Raw genomic sequence first — 19700 nt, 5'->3', positions numbered from 1 at the left:
GCATGAAGATCCTCCTATTCTCTAGCCTATCCAGGGAGGTGTTCATCTTCCTACTTCTTGGGTTTTTTAAACTCAGAAAGGAATTTGAGGGTTCCTTCCCCATGGGCATAGCTGAGAGTCATGAGCTGGGGGCACAAGGCCTGCCCCCCTCCCCCCCCACGAGCCCCACACCTGCCAGGGGCAGGGAGCACGAGTTAGTTTTTCAGTTTTTAAGCCAAAGTTGAAAAGGAAGCAGATGATTACAAGTTGGTTGTCGGGCATTCGATCTTTCCAGGCTAAAGGACTTTTCTTTTTGGCATATCCCTTTAACGTAGCTCGTAATTAAAGCTGGGAAAGAGCAGCTCTTCCCAGGGTGTTGGGTGTGTCCGTGAGACCCAAACCAGAGTGGGGCAGCCTTGGAGGGGGTCTGGGCCAGGCCCACAAGCAGCCCGCACCTGCCCCTGAGGACGGGAGGAAGCCGCCTCTGGCCTCTGCTGAAGGTTCCCTGGGATGGCCACGGGAGGACAGGTGTGGGGGCTTCCAGAGCCCTAGCCTTTTGTTTCTGTGACCCTTGAAGTCTGATCACCGGACCAAGTTTTCTGTACAATTCACCCTGATCTTTACATTCATCTGGATCAAATTCCTGGGTCACAAGACTCAGTGCCATTTACAGGCGGGTTCTCCCCAGAGTCACCTCAGTCAGAATCCCAGCAGGCTTTTTAAAAATAAATTGACAAGCCGATTCATCTGGAACTGAACATGCAAAGGACCTAGAATAACAAAAACAACTCTGAAAGCAATAAAGTTAGGAAACTAACACTGTCCCAATTTTAGGGCATCATAGGTTTCTGTGAAGCAATTAAAATGTGCTCCTGGCTTAGCCTGCCTGGCTGGAGATACACTGTGTGGGGCTCGGGTGTGATTTCTGACGTGACCAACTAATCTTTGAGTATTCTAAGTCCAGAGTCCTGAAACTCCCCACAATGCAGCTTAAGCAAAAAGAAGACACCAAGATGGGGGGAAATTCATGTGCATGGTTTGGAGGCCAGGCTGACATATGCTATAGCTAAAAGTTAAGCTTTTGTTTTTCATATTTAGTAATTTGAATATTTTAATTTTTTAAGTTTACTCTCAGCCAATTGTACTTTGCTGAATAATTACACACTCCTTTGAGCTGAGTGCCACTGGCTGAGCGCACATGATGATGGTGTCTGGGGACGCAGGGGTGGGAGGGGGGTGTCTTGCTGCTGGGGAGCGGTGCCGGTTGGGATTTTGGCAGAGATTTCAACTCCATGTTTGCCTTGAGGTCCTTTTAAGAGCCTTGCGTAGCCCTGTATAGAATGCCTACAGAAAACTAGTGAACTTCATGTGAACGACGTTTGCATCAGAGACATTTAAAATGTTTACAATTCTCATTTTTGACAGTCGGTCGGGAGAAAAGCAGTGTCAACCACGCAGATAAGGAAGGTGTAGAAAGACGGAAGGTGGGCAGAGAAGGTATTGCTTACTCAGTACATTGAGTGTGTTCAAGACTTTTAAATTCGGGAAGAGAAATGACAAGAATGTCACATACATGAAGTATTTTCTCTTGTTTCCTTGTCATTCCAGCTTGTGGTAAAAACAAAGCAGTGTGGTCCCCCTGAGAAATTTCGATTCGCTCTGTCCTGAATTAAGTAGTGAAAGCATGCACAATTAAGTGGGCCTGGCCCAGCAGTCTCTGTCCACTGACTATTGAAATGCAGCTCTTGCTGGCATCCCTGAAGCCCAGACCTCAGCCATGCTGTCTGTCTGTCCTGTCTGCTTTTCCCCCTGCCAAGGGCTCCCCGCAGCCTTCCCGCAGGCCTTGCCCACTTGGGGTGACCATCTGCACACGCCTGTCTGTCCTGCCTCCTGTTTTTCCAGTCCCCGCCTGCCCCCTGTGTTTTGCTCTCCAGCCACTCAGCTGGAGCTGGAGCACCCGCACTTAGAGGGGCGCCCGTGTGTCCGTCTGCCTATCCCCTCAGCAGCCCGGGCTGCTCGTTGTGTGTCTCCACTTGTGCTGACTGATGCCACTCAGGGGCCTGCTGCCTTTTCTATTAAAATCTCTCTTCTCTTTGGAATGCCTGTTTTAGCAGTAATTAAATATTTCAAGTATATGAAAGTCTTGGTTTTATTTTGCTTCGCTTTGTCTTTACGCTCAACATAGAAGGAACAAAAGTCAGGGTGGAATTTCTGAGTGTGTCCACCCCAGGAGGGTCCCAGCACAGTGGCTGGCGCAGACATGGCCAGCACGGTCCCCTGAGCCATCCTGCCCTCGTGTCTGGGGAGGAGAAATAAAAAGTCCTGCCTTTACCACCAATGAATAATGCTATTCAAGTCACATTTCCAGAAATAATCCTAGAACAATATCCCCAGAATTCTTTGTAAACAAAGAATATCATTGCCATTTTCATAGATTTGCAAAGAACCAGAGGAAATAGTAGCTCTGCAGAAATGTCAGCTTTCCGGGTGCGGGCTTCAGTGAATCCTTGATTCTCACTAAGGCCCAATGCACTTTGCACCCCACCACTGTTAGCTGCCTGGAAACTGAGGCTCTGCTCTTTCTGTCATCAGGAGGCTGATGGGGCCGGAACAGAAAGAGAGGCCTCCGAGCCTGTTGTGCCTCCACAGCGCAGTCATCACCTGGCCTCACACGGGGTGAGGGTGCTGGGTATGCACCCCCAGCACCTGCCCACCTTCTTTGCAGACAAGTCTCTAAATCCTCATGCAAAAGTGGCATTCATTTAATTTTTTGGCAGTAAGACTAAAATTTCCTAAACCTTCAGAAGCAAATGGGAGAAGAGACTCTTAACAGGCTGCCCTTACGTTAGGGTTCTTAAGTAAACAGTTTTTTCTAAGTTCAGAAGTTTCTTTTCCTCCCCATGTGACCCACTCAATACCTTTCATTTCAAGTATCTTTTTTTCAAACTTGTTAGACGTTTCAGATTTTTTCATTGGCTCTCAATCCAGTTTAAATATATTTTTTAATCATTTTATTTATCTGCAAAGGAGGCTGCAGATTTGTAAAATGCTTCTGTGGCAAACACATGCTCTGGTAACATTTCACGAAACAGGAGGGTTTTATTAAAACCCTGAATCCCCAACACAGGGGCGCTGGCACGGCCCCTCCCCTGCACACTCTTGTCTACCCCCAGCCCCCTCTGGCCCCGGGGGCTTCTGTCTGTCCCTGCCCCCCTCCCAGCTCATTCCTAGGCAGCCTTAGAATGTAGGGCCCGGCCCTCTGCACCTGCCCTTGACCTATAGTGTAGAATCAGGTGCCCCCCCTAAGGGGGGAGCTCAGCCTAGAGCCAATGCCACTCCCTTTGTGATTCCAGGCCCAGAAAGACCCGAAGAAGGAGCGCCCTCTCCTGCGCCGCAAGTCCGAGCTGCCTCAGGACCTCCACACCAAGAGCGCCTTGGAGGCCCACTGCCGAGCTGGCGAGCTGCTGCCCCAGGATGGGCGCTAGCCCCTCGGTGCCGGGGCCCACCCGGGTTCTGTAGAAAACACCCACTTTCTGTGCCATACGAATCAGTTCCACTCAAAGTCAAATGCTTTCCGCACCCCATTCCGTAGGCAATAAGGCACTGCGCTCAGCTGAGATTAGGAGTTCAAACAATGGTGACTTCCTGGAGGCCCCAGAGCCGGCAGGCCGGGGCCCAGCCCAGGCCCCACCCCTGCCCCATGTCAGCGCTAAGGAAAGCACCCTGCTGCCCGCCCCCGTCCCCCACGCAGGCAGCCTGTGACGGGCGCTCTTCAGATCAGAGGGGCCCTGTCCAAAGTCTTGCCTGTTTTTTTAAGACTTGACAACCGTGGTGATGGTTTTCTCCTGCTTGTTTTGCCAACACTTCTTTTCGTCTCACTGACGTGGTTCATTGCTTTCAGAGGCCCTGACCAACTTCCAGGGAAAGCGCCTAGAGGCCCGGCCTCCCCAGGCCTGACTGGCCACACTTCTCTCCCCCTAGCGAAAGCCATACTGGAGTCCGGCAGGCACCGGCCGCTGAGAAGCCCCAGAGCGGTTTCCCGTCAAAGGCGCTCCCTGTCTTACCTCGACTGGAATGAAATCTTAAAATTATGTGTTCGCTTTTCTGTTTGCAGGATTTCCTTGACTTACACATCGCTGTCCTTTCACAGGCTCCTGAGTTAATAAGCGAGAGTCCCTGAGAATTCCACATTTGGAAGAAAGTGAGGAGATCCTTTGGGGGAAAGCCAGGGCTCGGCCTGGCGCAGGCCTCCCATGTGGTGTAGCCCAACCCCTCGCCACCGCCTGCGGGCCCAGGGCCCAGAGGAACCGTGGCTGAGCCCTGCCCTCCTGCCGAGCAGACACATGTAGAGCGCTCCAGTGGGGCTGGAACAGCCCTGCTCCTGGGGGCCCCGCATGCAGACCCACACGCTCTGAGCTCTGGCTCTGACAGAGAAACCCTCCCCTCAGCGCTTTGCCTGACCTTTTCTCGCGGTGGCCAGTGCTCTGCTGCTCCGTCCCGCCTGAGAGCTGCCGCGGTGTGCGCGCCTGCCAGCCGCTCGGTTTCCGCTTTCTGTGGCGTGCGATCCCGAGCCCACGGCCAACGGTCCTCGCACGGAGAAGGTAAAGTGTGGCTTCTCGGGGTCTGTTTTTCCTCGAGGTGTCGGGGCCACGTTCCCACCGAGAAAAGCAGATGTCCCCACAGCTGGTCCCCTGCTGCCCGCGGTGTCCATGTGGACCCCTGGGCTGCATGGGTGTTGCCGTGCGTCTTGGAGGAAACTCAGGGGAGGGGATGCCTGCGTGCAGAGTGAGTTCTAGGTTAAAAGGTTGCTCTTGGTGAACAGAAACACTTCCTGAGAAACTTGACAAGTGTCTACCCATTTTATGAAATTTATCATTTAAAAAATGTTCAGATGCCTTCTCCTTTTGAGGGAAAAAGGGTGCTTTTTACTGTATAAAGCAGCGTCTCATGTATTTTGATATACCATTGTTTGAACTTCCATCTTCAGCTGACAGTCTCAGCTATCCTGGATTTGGGGTGTTTGGTGTGTCTGAGAGAGTTTTCTGGGAAGACCCTCTTGTGCCCTAAGGGAAAAGCAGAATATCCATGTGTGGGTGACTGTGTAAAGCTCCACGTCCAAGAACATCTTTTTTGTCTAGGTTTTATTTCCGCTTTTTATGGAAGACAAACATTCACCAAAAAGGAGGGGAAAAAAGTTGGGAGAGAAACTCATTTTTCATTGATGAGAGTATCATTTCATATTTTGGCTATTCAAGTTTTCCTGGTTAAAACTCGGATTCCCTGTGCTAATTGTTCCACTTATACATTGCTGTATAGATACACTGATTATCTGTATCCAGCTGAGCTCAGAAGTACGACGTTGAAAATAAACTGGTGACTGTTTTTCTTCATACGGTTCTGCGTTTGGCATTTTCACTCTCCCCACAATGCATCTGTACACCAGAATTGTCACTATTCCCAATGTCTTTTTAGTGTGGCTTTAGTATGGCTTCCTTTTAATATTGTACATACATTGTATCTTTGTTTTATGGTAATAAGTAATAAAAATGTAGACTTCATATTTTGTACAAAATGTCCTATGTACAGAAAAAAATTCATAGAAACAGCAAAAATAGGTAAGTGGCACAATTATTTTTCTTTAGAAGATATCTGTAACTTTATGCTTCAGTGAAATGTTAAGTACCTACATATTTTTTAACATTTTGTAATTCAGAACTTTTTGTTTTGACATTGTTTATGAAGAGAAACTTCACACACTTGCCATTTAATATGCTCTTTTATCTAATTTTAAAGAAACTCTAAAAATGGTGTATTATATGGACTAAATAAAGAACATGTGAATTTTATTGCTCATCATGAAACTAAATGTAGCCGTGGTGTGGGCTCCCAGCGCCGGCACCCTCAGGCCTAGGGGCACTGCCACCCTGTCCCAACACCGGCGAGCGGCTGGTGCTGCACCCACCCTCTCTTCCAGCCGAGTCCACCAGGTTTTCGGTGATGGACTCTCTAGTGGAGAAGCAAAGGTGGCTGTTCCCGGGCCACATGTGACCACCTCAGGTGTCTTGAGTTGGCAAACGTGAATCAGAACACAACTTCTAGAAATGGTGTAACTTGAGCCCTGAATATGATGTTTAGAGTAATTCTTCAAGAGAAACTCGTGTCTTGAGAGTAGAATCCCTGAGAACATGCACTTAGGACCTTAATCACACCCTTCTTCACTGAGAGCTCCCTGGCCTCACCCAAAAGCCACGCTTGGAGTAGTTACTTCCTCAGGCCTCTGCAGACTCCCATGGCCTTGTGCTCCTGGCCAGCCCCCGCAGCAGGGGTGTAGGAGCTAGGAGCTGCTACCGAGGCCCATGAGCTTCCTCCCCTATCAGGTGGTCTCTGTGACCCCGGTGGTGGTTTGGGGGCCACGCCCAGGCAGCCCGGGGCCACGGGACACCCTCTCTGCCTGGGAGCAGGCACACTGGTCTATTTGCTTTAAATCCGGTGCTGCCACCAACATAGCCAGTGCTCTGAGCTCCCAGCCTCCTGCCAGGAATTCCCCAGAGAACTTGTCAGACAGGCGTGCTCTGGTGCAGCCCAGCCTCGGGCCCCTCTTTCAGGGAGCAGCTCGGGCCTGCCTGTCCTTACGGGACAGCTCTCGGTAATGATACTGTCTGCAGCAGCGCCTTGGCGAGTGCCTCATGCCCACGTGCTTGCCACTGTCCTCACCGACAGATGAGGAACTATGGCACACAAAGGCTGGGTCACTCATCCGGGTCGCACGAGGACCAAGGGGAGCCAGGTTGTGACCCAGGCAGTGTGGCCCCGGAGTCCAGGCCCCTCATCTGTCACATGGCAGAAACTCCTAGACCATTTGAGAGACACCTTGGACACACTGTGGGCCCAGCAACCCAGGAGAGACCTAGGGGCACGAGGTGGAGGTCGGCCATGGGCACGGCGGGGATGGGGGTGCTTGACCATCTGGAACTAGACCCTCAGAAGCCATCCGGCCCTAGGGCCTCCACACCTAGTGCAGAAGCTCCTGTTTCATGTCAACTGAGACTTCCTAATAGTCCAACTACTTTTTAAAAAGCCCTCAAACGTTCTGTACCACGTTTCAACACTCTGTAGAAGACCAGCTCATTAGCTTCTGTGCTCACTAACTTTGTTTCCTTAGGAACCTATAAATTTGTCAAAAATTCAGCTCATTTAGTAGATGTGCTTTAACATGAGATTTCATTTGGGGGAAAAGGGGTTCCACTACCACAAAGCCTGAAATCCACTAAGATAATCGTACGTTCTAGAGGAGATGGCCCTTTGAGGTGAAGAGCCCACGCTAGCCCTGGGCCAGTGGCAGGCGGTATGCCCATCCCCGCTCAGCTGTCTCACCTGATCCTGTGAGCAGTGCTGTGAGCTCAACAGGCCGGGCTTCTTGACATGTTCTCCCAGCATTACCCATTCTAAAACATTTAAACTCAAAAACAGATGGCAACGAATTAGTTACGTTTCTCCAGCGGAACAGCCCTGGGCTCTTCAAAACTGGAAGAGAAAGAATGGAAGTAGCACTTCCTGAGCAGCTACATGCTGGCTGGCCCTTCGTGCAGAGCATCAAATGCTCACCACAATTAGGGTGCTGTGGATCCCCAGCCTTGAGAAGTGCGCGCAGAGGTTCTGAGTGATCACTTGGTTCATCCAAGCTGGTACAGCTAGTACATGGTACAGTCAGAACCCAGCCACAGGCCAGGGTCCAGCCACCTTGCGTTTTCCTCTTCACTCTCCCCAGATGGAGGAATAAACGAAGCCCACCGTGCTTTGGTGGCAGACCCTAGATCAGAACTTAGATCACACTCATGCTAAGGTCCCCACTGCCTCGAGTCCTCATCAACCCCCTGGCATGTGCCCCACTGACACATCTCTGTGACTTGCCATGTTGTTTAAAATACAAAAAGAAGGGGCCTCCCTGGTGTCGCAAGACGCAGCAACCTATGAAGATGTCTGCAGCCTCTGCAGCACTGGTTCGATCCCCGGCCAGGAAGCAACCCGCATGGCACAGCAGACCTCTCCTGTCTTGCCTGCTGCTCCCACATGGCATGGCCGATCTCTCCTGTCTCACCCACTGCTCCCCTCAGCAGTGTATTTCGGTCAGTCTGCCTGTTCTGTTCCCCACTCTGTCTCTGGTGGATCCTCTCACCCCCCACGCCTCTGACCTGTACCCCAGTTCTTGTATGCATAATTATGTAAATCTTTAAAAATAAAATACAAAAAGAACAGGAGCTGACATCCTGAACATGGTCAAATAAGCAGCTGCTGGCAGCCCTTCCCTCTAAAGCACCAGAAATCAACTAACTCATAGAAATCTCAGCCCCTTATCTCCTTTGCCTGGTTGACCTCGCATCTGTGGTTTGAGACTTTGGAAATATGACATAAAACACTGCGTGAGATGCACAACGTCCAGATGTGATAAATGTGTACATGCAAAATCATTATCACAGGATAGTTAACACAAATCCCAACCCCAAAAAACCTAAAAATTTCTAAAAATTTCCCTTCTAATCCTGTGGTCTCTTCCACATCCGCAGCCCTTCTCCTACCCAGTTACCCACTTGTATAGTCTCCAGAGATGATTTTATCAGGATATGAGTCCACATGTATTTTTTCCCGAGTTGCAGAACCCTGGTTGTGACCCCTAAAATCCAAAGACAATTTAGCCTGACGTTTTTACTGTAATCTCCTACTAGAAGTAGACTCACACCCAGAGGGCTGGTGTGAGCTGCCCAAGTTCACACCATAGGACAAAGGAGAGTATAGTCAAAGAATGGCACTGACCTGGGCTGGCCTCTAGATCCTGCCCTCCCCCTTGAAACCATGTTCTTCTCAGAGACCCTTTTGTGTTTCACTTTCTCCCCCACCACCACACCTCACTCCCTTTCCTCTTTTCTATCCCTGCTATAATCATTTACAATTCTCACCTACCTCCAGCATTGCTAAATTGGGACCAGAGGGGGCAGAACCTTAAAGATGAGTCCAACTCCAACACTTTACAGATGAGCCAACTGAGGCCCATAAAGATGCCTGCACATGTTCAGATTTCCACCTCATCTTGGCTCAGCTGTTCCATTTTCTAACCAACTCTCTCCTGTCCTTGTATCCCTTACTGAGGGGCCAGCTGACTGTAGCCAGGGGGATCATCAAAAACACGCGGCCCACCATCTACTGACCTTTTGTTAAAGATCAAGTGCAAAAACACTGGACTGATCTGCTCACACCCCAGGTCCTGCCACCTTCTTTACTACCTCCTGTGACAAACTGAATTTTACCCATGAGCCTTTCAACGTGCTGGTCCCTTCTCACCCAAACTTATCAGCTACTTATCCTTCATGTTCAGCTCCCCGGGTTCCCTATCCAAGGTGCTCACAACTCATCTCTCACCTCTACATCCCTGCAGCCACTGCCTGGGCCTGTCTTGTTCATCACTCTCCAGTGTCGCGCTGTGTTCCACCCCTCCACTCGCTATTTCATAGGCTCAATCAAACTTTAATGGAAGAACGAATGGATGCTCCAGCAGAAAGAAGAGGATAGGCACCAGCAACTATTTTGTGGGAAGTCAGGCTGAGAGGTGTTCAGGGAGTAACTGGGAGGAATTAGGCTGAGACATTCCCTTACGTCTAACAGGCTCCTGTGAACATCTGTGCCCGGCACAGTGCAGACAACGCGCACAGAGACCGACCAGGCAGGGCCCCGTCAGTCCTGTGCTCAGCCCCACAGAAGCACCTGCACACCGCCTACTGTGCATATGGGGGAACGGGGGTCTCCAGAGACCCAGTCAAGGACGCGCCTGCAGGGTGCCCAGTAGGGCTGGGAGATGGACACCAAAGGCTGGGAGAGGGACATGGAGCTTGGATGCTCGATGCCAGCCCGGCCATTCGGAAGCAACCGAAGACTTCGGAGGAGATCACGAGAACATGAGCTCGCGGGCATGGGAGGGACGGCGGTGGGAAACCCTGGGGTCCGCGTTAAGAAATCTGTGCCCTCCCTAGCAAGCAGAAAGCCCAGCACAAGAGTCCGAGCGAGAACCGCCGCCTTCCCGCGCTGGGCTCAGGAGGATGACGTTAGCAGCGCGCAAGCTCGCTCCTGCCGCGCGGGGTATGCTGGGGCTTAGAGTGCCCGCATGACGCCGGGTCTCGCGAGCGGACGAGATTCACGCGCATGTCCGCGATTGGAGAGGGAGAGGTTGATCATCTGCCTTCTCAGCACAAAGTTCCGCCCCCTGGCCGGAACGAGCCAATCCCAAGGCCTACCCGTCCAAGCCGCGGAGGTCGGTGGGAGTGCTCACGTGACCGTCTCGGGCACGTGACTTGGCAGTCTGTGCACGTGATGCGGCGCCCGCGGCTTTTACAGTCAGCTCGGCTCCCGGCGTGCTCGGTTGCCGTCGCGCGTCCGCTGCGTGCCGGGCGGCGCGTCTGCTCTGTGCTGCCGTCTGTGCGGCGCCCCCCGCGGCCGTTTCTCGCGACCGCCCTCGCGAGGGGGCGTGGCGGCGCTGCGGCGCAGGGGAATGGCCGCGAGGGGCCGAAGCGCCGGTGCCAGGCGGGAAGCTGTCAGGGCGCGGTCGCGGGGCCAAGGAGAAAGCCGCTGGGCCTTCGACGGAGGCGCGACCCGAGGGGCCGAAGCGGGCCGGGCGGCGGCGAGGGGCGGCGTCCTCGGAAGCAGCGCCGCAGGAACCCCGGGCGAAGTGCCTATGGCCCGCTTGGCGGCTGCGCCTAAAGGGAAAATATATTATTGAGCAAATGAATATAATAAAGATTCCAGCAGAACTTCCAGCCCAGGTGCAGTGAACACGCCAGTGCAGGCATAATCAATACGTCAGCTCACTTACAGCTCTTATCCTTCCAAGATTCATGGGGGCCGGGGCCAGAGCACTCTTATCTACAAGGTCGGGCGGCCAACCAGCTGGTCTAGCTCTCCAAGGCCATACCCAAATGCCTGCAGCTTGCCCCCTTTGCTGTGCCCCCCGCCCCTTCTCTGGGGCCTTTGCCACAAATGGTTGTGCCTGCTGGGAAATGATGCTATCAATGTAACATGGAGACAGTTGTGTATAAAAGGAACCCTTGGTCTTTAAGCCAGTGCTCAGACCTTAACGGGGCTACCCAGGTCTGGGCCCTCATGCATGAGTAATAAAGCTTCTCCTGACCTCACCATTCCTGAAGTACCGCTTGTTCTTCCTCTGCCTGGGTAAAAGGCTAGAATTTATTTCTACAACATTTGGGTGCATTGACAGGGAACAACAAGCACGTTGGCCCTTTGAGCCGTCAGCTTGGGTGGACACGTGGTGTGGGAGGGTATGGAGAGCCAAGGAAGGGGAAGCCCGCTAGGCTGAGGACTTTCTGTAGTCTCTAACTTGGTTGCTCCTGCCTAGCCCCCACGGCACCTTCCTGGCCTGACTTCCAAAGGGCTGAGTGAAGCCAGGACTTGGTGCTGACATCAGATCAGGTAAGGTCCCGGAACCCTGGTGCCCATGTGGCCTATCCTGAGTGGTAGGAGGAGAGGCTGATCACCTCTCATGGAGACCTCGAGGGTCTCATTTGGTTTGGGTAGGGAACCTTGGAACTCCCAGAAAGGGAGGGATTGTATGGTTATAACCTTCGGTGTGTGTGTGAGAGAGTGGTATGAGTATGAAATCTTCACAGCTGCAGCTGTGGAGATAGATTGGGCTTTACTTGTGGTTTTGTCGACAAGTCATATGGCTGAAAGGTGACTGGACTTGTCAACATCTCTGAGAGGGGGACAGCCAGGAAAGCATCTTTGTGCTCCCCCTAGCCTTGCTGCAACAAGGAATACAATGGGAGGGAATTGGAGCAGACAGATGGACCTCCTTTCCCCATTGTGGCTGCTTTATCATGAATTGTGTTGACACATACATGAATCTATTTCTGAGATTTGATTCTAGCCCATCGATCCATGCGTCCATTGTTATTCCATTACTGTGTTATTTTAATTACTATTACTTTATAGTATAGTTTTTTTAAGATTTATTTATTTATACAAGAACCGGGGTACAGGCCAGATGTGCGAGAGGGTGAGAGGATTCACCAGAGATAGAGTGGGGAACAGAACAGGCAGGCTGACGAAATACACTGCTGAGGGGAGCAGTGGGCGAGACAGGAGAGATTGGCCACGCCATGTGGGATGCTCGCAGGCTGGCCGGGATCAAACCGACGCTGCAGAGGCTGTGGACAGCTTCACAGCGCTGCACTCAATCTCCTGCGCCACCAGGGGAGGCCCTTTATAGTAGAGTTTAAAGCCAGGTAACACAATGCCTCCAATTTTTCCCTTCCTTCTCAGGATTGCTTTAGCTACTCAAGGACTTATGGCTGCATATACATTTTAATTTTTTTTCCAATTTCTTTGAAGAATATCATTGGTATTTTAATGAGAATTGCGTTAAATGTATGTTGCTTTTGATAGAATAGTCATTTTGTCTATGTTGATTCTCCCCCCTCATGCAGCATGGAATGTCACATCAATACCCTCAAGAATATCTTAGTTTTTGTTGTATGCCCTTCACCTCCTTGGTGAGGTGAACTCCTGGATATTTGAGTCTTTTAATGAGATTGTGAATGGAATTGTCTTTTTAATTTCTTCTCATTCATTATTTGCATATAAAAAGGTAAACAGGGGCCTCCCAGGATTGAGCACAGCACTGTGAAACTGTCTGCAGCCTCTGCAGCATGGGTTCGATTCCCGGCCGGCCAGGGAGATTCCCACATGGCTTGGCAGACCTCACCTGTCGCTCCCGCTGCTCCCCTCAGCAGTGTATTTCAGTTGTCTGCCTGTTCTGCTCCCCACTCTGTCTCTGGTGAATCCTCTCACCCCCCTACACCTCTGGCCTGTACCCCAGCTCTTGTATAAAAATAAATAAATCTTTTAAAAAATAAATAAAAATGCAAACAGATTTTTGTATGTTGATTTGGTAAACTGCCACTTTGCTATGTTCACTTATTGTTTCTAGTAGCTTTTGGCAGCATCTTTAAGGTTTCTATAGACAGTCATATCATTTTCAAAGAATGATAGTCTCACTTCTTTCCCACCCTGGATTCCTTTCATTTCTTGTTGCTGTCTGATTGTTCTTGGTAAAACCTCTAACACTAAATCAAACAGAGGTGGTGGCAGATCCGGGAGCTCTGGGGAAGGAAGGGGCTTGAAAAGAACCAATAGTCCATTCTGGACAAAGGCCAGGAGAGATAAATAGAAAACCTGCAGGATGGTGACTCAACCCAGACACTTCAATCATCTCTCAAAAGAAAAGACAGAGAGGGCCTCCCCAGTGGCGCAGCGGTTGAGCGCTAGGTTGCGAAGCTGCCCGCAGCCTCCGCAGCGCCCGTTCAATCCCCGGCTGCTCCCCGGCCACCGGAGGAGGGTCCCACATGGCGCACAGATCTCTCCTGCCGCCCGCTGCTCCCCTCAGCAGTGTGCTTCGGTCCTTCTGCCTGTTCTGCTCCCCGCTCTGACTCTGGTGAATTCTCTCACCCTCCCGTTCTTCTGACTGTACCCAGTGCTTGTATAAATAAATAAAAATAAATCTTTAAAAAGGAAAAGAAAAGACAGAGATGGTAAGATAGGATTTTTTTTAAGATTATTTATTTATACAAGTACTGGGTATAGTCAGAAGCATGGGAGGGTGAGAGAATTCACTAGAGCCAGAGCAGGGAACAGAACAGCCAGAGTGACGAAATACACTGCTGGGGGGGAGCAGCAGGCGCGGCAGGAGAGGTCTGTGCGCCATGTGGGACACTCACCGGTGGCCGGGGATCAAACCAGCGCTGCAGAGGCTGCGGGCAGCTTCACAGCCCAGCGCTCAACCGCTGCGCCACCAGGGGAGGCCCAAGATAGGATTTTTTAAAAACAGGTGACAACTATATGCTGCCTAGAAAAACCCCACTGTAATTAGGAAAGAGAGAGGGGAAAAGAAAAGGTATGCATAGGTTAAAAGTAAAGGATGGGAAAAGACACACCACACCAACGCTGGTCAATAGAAATCTGGAGGGATCATGCTTAAGTCAAAATGAATTTCAGAGCAAATCAGGGACATTTCCAAATTACAAAGGCATCTGTGAAAAAGACACAACATTGCTGTAACAGATCGTCCAGATACATGAGGCAAATACAGTCTGAAGCACAAGAAAAAGAAGACAAAGCACAATTACAACCCAAAAGCTCAAACCCTCGCTCCCTAAGGGATAGAATAAGTAGCTAGAAAATCTGTAAGAAGATTGAGCAGCACTTTCAAACAACTCGGCCTGGTCGACATGTCCTAGAACATGCCCCTCAACCATGGCATCATGGGCCTTCAAAGTTGGGGTGTTACCTGGGTCCAGATGGGTGGAATGTCAAGGGCAGGGGAGGAGCCTGGGGAGGAAGCATCGACAGACACCAAGCCTTCCAAGGGTTGCGCATGCAGCCACTCCAACCTTTAGGGGTTGGGAAGAGGAGAAGGATCCAGCAAAAGGGGACAGAGAAGGAGTGAGGCTATGAGGAGGGCCAGGAGAGGCCACCAAAAGTCAGGTAAAGGGAGGGTGTGCCTGCGGTCACAATGCTGTCCAGTGGTCAAGCAAGATGAGGATTCGGATAGGTGTCTGCCCCAGAAGTACAAAAACACTAAAACAAAGGGAAACCTGGACTCCGTATTTACTGCAACTCAATAGCCAAGATGTGGAAACAACCTAAGTGCTCCCAAACAGATGAATGGATCAGGAAGATGTGGTATTACACAACAATGGAATATTACTCAGCGACCAAAAAAAGATGAACTCATGCTATTTGCAGGAACATGGAGTTGGAAGGAATTATGCTTGGTGAAATAAGCCAGGAGGAGAAAGATGAATACAGGATGGTGTTGCATGAGGATTCCAGAGAAACCGAAGAGTCAGACAAAGGCAACCTTTAAATTGAACCTTTGAAAATGTACCTAAGAACTGGGGCTTGTGAGGGATGCAAAGGGAACCCTGTGGACTGCTGGAGGACCCTGGTGACTGCGCCTAAAGAGGGGAATCCTATACTGTCAAAATTAACAAGGATGTAAAATATGGTACTTGAATTAAAAAAAAAAAGACGAGGATGGAGAACTGGTCCCTGGACTTGACCACGTGGCGGCCTCAGTGGCCTGGACAGGAGCACGCGCCCTGGAATGTGGAGGTCAGTATGTGCAAGGCCTGGATGCAGGGCAGTCCCCGTGCACACTGATTTTCAAGGAATTTTGCAACAAAGGGCAGGGAAGTGCTGGAGAGGCACTGACAGGGACAGTCCACGAGGGAAAATTTGAGAGCATGGGGAGAATTTCAGAGGTGATGTCCTTATGGGCAGGGAGCGGTAGCCTTGCTGGGGACACTGTCCTTAGACAAGAGGAAGAGCCAGGTATCTCCAGGGTGTACCCAGGAGAGAGGCCATGACTTGTCTGTCCTTCTGAGGACAGACTTCTGCCCCTTTCTGGGGGGGGGGCGGTGGAATGGCTGTTCCTCCGGGCACCGCCACTGCTTGCTCTGTGACCCAGGACAGGCACCCCGGTGACCTTGGGAAGGTGCGTCTGGTGGAAGCAAAGAGATGGTGGGGCAGTGGGCTGGGGAGGGGTCCTCCCTGCAGAGGGAGGAGGTTTCCCCTGAGTGTGCACACCTGCGGGTGTGTGTGGTGGGGTGTGTGCATGTGTGCCTGCCTCTCACCCCTAGACGGCGCCAAGAGCCTGCTCTGTCCCTGAGGTGCCCTTGGGCCCTGTGCGCTCCCCTCCCCACTGCACATCCCCCCTCCCCCGCACCCAGCCAGTCTCAAAACCTCCAGGAGCAGGATTTGGACCCAACCTCACCCTGAGCCCACTTAGCAAGGAACCCAGACAGCAAACAAGGTGGGACTTGGGAGAAGCTTGGTCTGAAAGCGCCGGGAGGGGTATTGGGTGGAGGCGGGTAGCCCAGGCGGAAGTGGCCTGCACTGGCTGCCGTAGCGCGATCTGAACCCATGATGTGGCCTGTGCAGTGACAGGCCACCGCTGGCCCCTTCAGCACCCCGTTCCCGGGTGAGGCTTTGGAGTCACAGGCATTAACTGAGCATCCCTCGGGTACAGGCCCTGCGGGCGCTAGGAAAGAGCCAGTGCAATGAAGGATGGGGGCACAGATGAGTAGGAGAGTTCTGTGTGGAATTTGGAGGGAGAAGAGGGGGTCGCAGGTGCAGAGCCTGAAGGAGGGGGCCAGGGGCCTTCTGCTGAGTGACTCGGCCAGGACAGGGTCAGGAAAGGGAGCAGAAGAGGGAGGACGGGATGAGGCCTCATGCGTGGCTCCCAGCTCCAGACACAGAAGCCATCCAGGGCGGAGGGGTGGGGCATGTACAGCACCTCCTCCCTTTGGACAGTCATCAGCACTTTCTGCAAAACGACAAGTGCCCTAGCAGCCATCAGCCCCCCTCAACTTGCAACCAGTTCCTCTCCGTCCACCCACACACACCAGTGGGAAGCAGATTCTCCTGTGGACAGGAGGGAGCTGAGAGCCAAGCCAAGCGAGGGTGGGAGAGGCCAGGTTTGGGGGGCCCTCACCTGTACCTAGATCAGCTTGGGGAGCAGAGTCCTGTGGCAGGAGACCAAAGTGGCATCTCACAAGAAGCCCCCTTGCTTTTAGCCTGGGGCAGTGTAGCCAGCCCCACCAGGTAAGAGCTGAGAACACCACACACAGCCACCATCCGGCTGCGCGTGTTAAGCCCTTCAAGCGTCAGGACAGATGACCAGGGAACAGATGTGCGAGTACTTTGGGCCAAGGGCCTTGGAGACTGGCTGTTCAGGTCCTTCTGCCGTCTACCCTCTCGGGAATAACAGACATTTTTAAATTTCAAGCCTAGATCATGAGTCTGCTTTCTGGTGCTCCTGGCTGGGTGCCAGGTGCGGATGTCTGCGTGGCTTGGATCCCTGCATGGCTGCATTTCCAGGCGGTGCTGACTCACGGTGCAGCCTGCAGGAAGCCTCCCCACCCCCAAAGCTGCTGCAAGTATGGTCCATGCAGAGTGCGCCAAACTGCACCTAGTACATTTCATTTCCATCTATTCCTGCCCCTAGGACTTCGGTGGATCCCTTAGCTCAGCATCCAGTATTAAAAAGGCACTTGATGGGCCTCCCCGGTGGTGCAGCAGTTGAGCTGTAAGGCTGCCAGCAGCCTCTGCAGCACCGGTTTGTCCCCCCGCTGCCAGCGAGAGTCCCACAAAAAAAAAAAAAAAAAAAAAAGCTCTTGGTGTCACTCTCGGTGGTGTTATTATTCATTACTGTTAGGATCAAGCCCGACCTCATTACTTTATATTTTTCCAGGAAGAAGAGTTAGAGCTGTCTGGGCATGTCACACACAGGTGGGCTGCTGGAGAGCAGGAGGGGGGTATTGATCTATTGCCTCCTCCATTAGTTCCTTAAAGACAGAGTCATCTGATTAGTCTCCTCATCCCAAAGCCCTTGGGGCTGGCATCCGGTGGCTGAGCTAAGATAAGCATATTGTATGTTTCAAAGTTTTCCAGAGATGATTTGGGGGAATCAAATCATACCATCATCCCATCCACCAATCAGGACTTGGCTCTCTGACTGTGCACTTTGATACAAAAATAACACCTTTGGTTTCCCTTCCTCCAGTCAGTTTAAGAAGCAAGTTGTGATTTTCAAAGTTTTTTTATTAAAAAAAAAAAACAAAAAAAAAAACCTGCCGTTTCTAAACCAACAAGGGGGGCAGCCTGGGCCTGTCCTTATGCTGCCTCCCGGGGGGGGGGGGGGGGGTTGGTCCCATCAGGTGGGAGCTGGGGGGAGCCTTGGCGGTAAGGTGCCCCACCTTGCTGGGCATCCAGGGAGCGAGGCCCACAGAAGGACAGTGCCAGCCCTAGCTGCTACTGTTCTAGGTGGGTGGTCTCACGTAGGTCTCCCCCCTGGTCCTCCAGTGACCTTGGGGGCAATGACTTTTGCCATTAGCAGCCTGGACCCACAGCAGCGTGGCCTTACCCTTCCCTTCGGCGCCATCTCCTGACTTTGCTTCTCGCAGGCCCTGCAGTCAGGGCAGAGGCCACCACGCTCAGGCCCCTCTGCCCTTGCAGAGGCCATTTCCTCTGATGGGAACGTCCCTGCCCACCTCCCTCTTACCAGCCTAGCAAGTGCTTCCCCCAGGTGCCTGGACACGTCCCTCGTCTCCTCACCCCCAGGCCTCATTTCCCTGTGTATATATCTCACAGCACATGCGTCATCACCGCACGGCAATCATTCATTCATTCATTCATTCAGGGCGAGAGCACAGGTACAGTGCTTAGCACAACGGTGGGCACAGATAAGTGCTTAAAAAAGTTCCCCCTTTATCACGAATATCATTCATTCACTCGATGTTTACTGAGTGTCTCAGGCTTTATGCAGTTCGCTGAGACCCCAGCGGTGAACTAGACGTTCGCAGCCCCTGACCATCCCCACTCCCACCCGCGCCTGAAGTCAAGCTCTCATCTCCAGCGTGGGCGGTGCGGCGGCTGCGGGCGCCGCCCAGCGCTGGGACTACAAGTCCCAGAGGGCGCCGCGGCGGCGGCGGCGGCGGCGGCGGGAGGCCTGCGCGCATGCGCGACGTGGGGGCGCCAGTGCGGCGGCGGGCGGGGCCGGCGGGGCGCTGCCTTTAGGGCGGAGCCGGCGCCCGCTCGCCTCAGTCGGCCGTGGGCAGCGGACGGTCCGGCTTCGGCTCTCGCGTCCCTCGCGCCCTTCTCGCCCCTCTCGCCCCTCTCGCCCGCCCGCTCTCGCGCCTTCGCGGTCTCCTCGCGTCGCCTGCGGCCCGAGCGCGGCGCCATGTCGGAGCCCGGCGGCGGCGGCGGCGAGGACGGCTCGGCCGGCCTGGAGGTGTCGGCCGTGCAGAACGTGGCGGACGTGGCGGTGCTGCAGAAGCACCTGCGCAAGCTGGTGCCGCTGCTGCTGGAGGACGGCGGCGACGCGCCCGCCGCGCTGGAGGCGGCGCTGGAGGAGAAGAGCGCGCTGGAGCAGATGCGCAAGTTCCTGTCGGACCCGCAGGTCCACACGGTGCTGGTGGAGCGCTCCACGCTCAAAGGTGCGCGGCGGGCCGCTTTGTCCGCGCCCAAGATGGCCGGGCGGGCGGCGGCCGCGCCGGTCACATGAGCGCGCGCTTTCGCTTCGCCGCGGCCGGCCGCGGGCAGGGTCGGGCGCGGCCGCGCCCGGGGGATGCGGGCCCGGCCCCGAGCGGCCGCGCCAAGGTCACGGCCGGACCCCCGCCCCGCCCCGACCCGCCCCGACCCGCGCGTCCGGCCCCGCAGGCCCCGGCCCGGGCGCGGGTGACAGCTGCCCGCTGGGTGTGGCCGCGACGGCCCAGCCGCCCCCGGGGCTGCCGGGGCCTCGCCGCAGCCGCCGGCTCCTGCTGGGCTGTTGGCAGGGCCGCGAGTGGCCGGGCTGCTCGGCCCCGCAGACCCTCCTTCCTGGGCCCGAGAGGCCCCTGCCGCCGAGGCCGCTTCTCTCTCACTCCGGGCCCTGGAAGCCCCTCGCTGTGCTTTTCGCTCGCCGGCTCGCAGGGTGTGGTCGTGACCCGCGGGGTACAGTGCAGGCTGGATGGAAGCCCCGGGCTGCCTCCGTCCAGGCGCCGCTCGGTGGCCTTTTGCCATCTCGTTGCGGTCATTTTCAATGAAAGGGCCTGTGTTTGTCATGTGCCCATGTTCTTACAGCGTGGGTCATCGGCCCAGGGCTTTGTCCTTTTCCTGGG

The 19700-nt window shown here is 53.5% G+C and overlaps 2 protein-coding genes across 2 annotated transcripts in view; both read left to right on the top strand.

Annotated features, from left to right (window-relative positions):
* PPP2R5C (protein phosphatase 2 regulatory subunit B'gamma) overlaps positions 1-3464 on the top strand; it is a gene marked incomplete at both ends in the record, with an annotated part of 69732 nt that extends 66268 nt beyond the window's left edge. Inside the window, 3 exon segments of the mRNA XM_084240816.1 lie at positions 1404-1453; positions 1455-1476; positions 3333-3464. Coding sequence (XP_084096942.1) covers positions 1404-1453; positions 1455-1476; positions 3333-3464 — 204 coding nt within the window.
* Positions 3465-18781: 15317 nt separating this feature from the next.
* DYNC1H1 (dynein cytoplasmic 1 heavy chain 1) overlaps positions 18782-19700 on the top strand; it is a gene marked incomplete at its 5' end in the record, with an annotated part of 61360 nt that continues 60441 nt past the window's right edge. Inside the window, one exon of the mRNA XM_084239855.1 lies at positions 18782-19037. Coding sequence (XP_084095981.1) covers positions 18782-19037 — 256 coding nt within the window. The remainder of the gene's footprint in view (positions 19038-19700) is intronic.

Source organism: Talpa europaea, assembly GCF_964194135.1.
Source record: "Talpa europaea genome assembly, chromosome: 8".
NCBI classification, from domain to species: Eukaryota; Metazoa; Chordata; class Mammalia; order Eulipotyphla; family Talpidae; genus Talpa; species Talpa europaea.
This window is presented reverse-complemented; position numbering and strand designations above follow the sequence as displayed.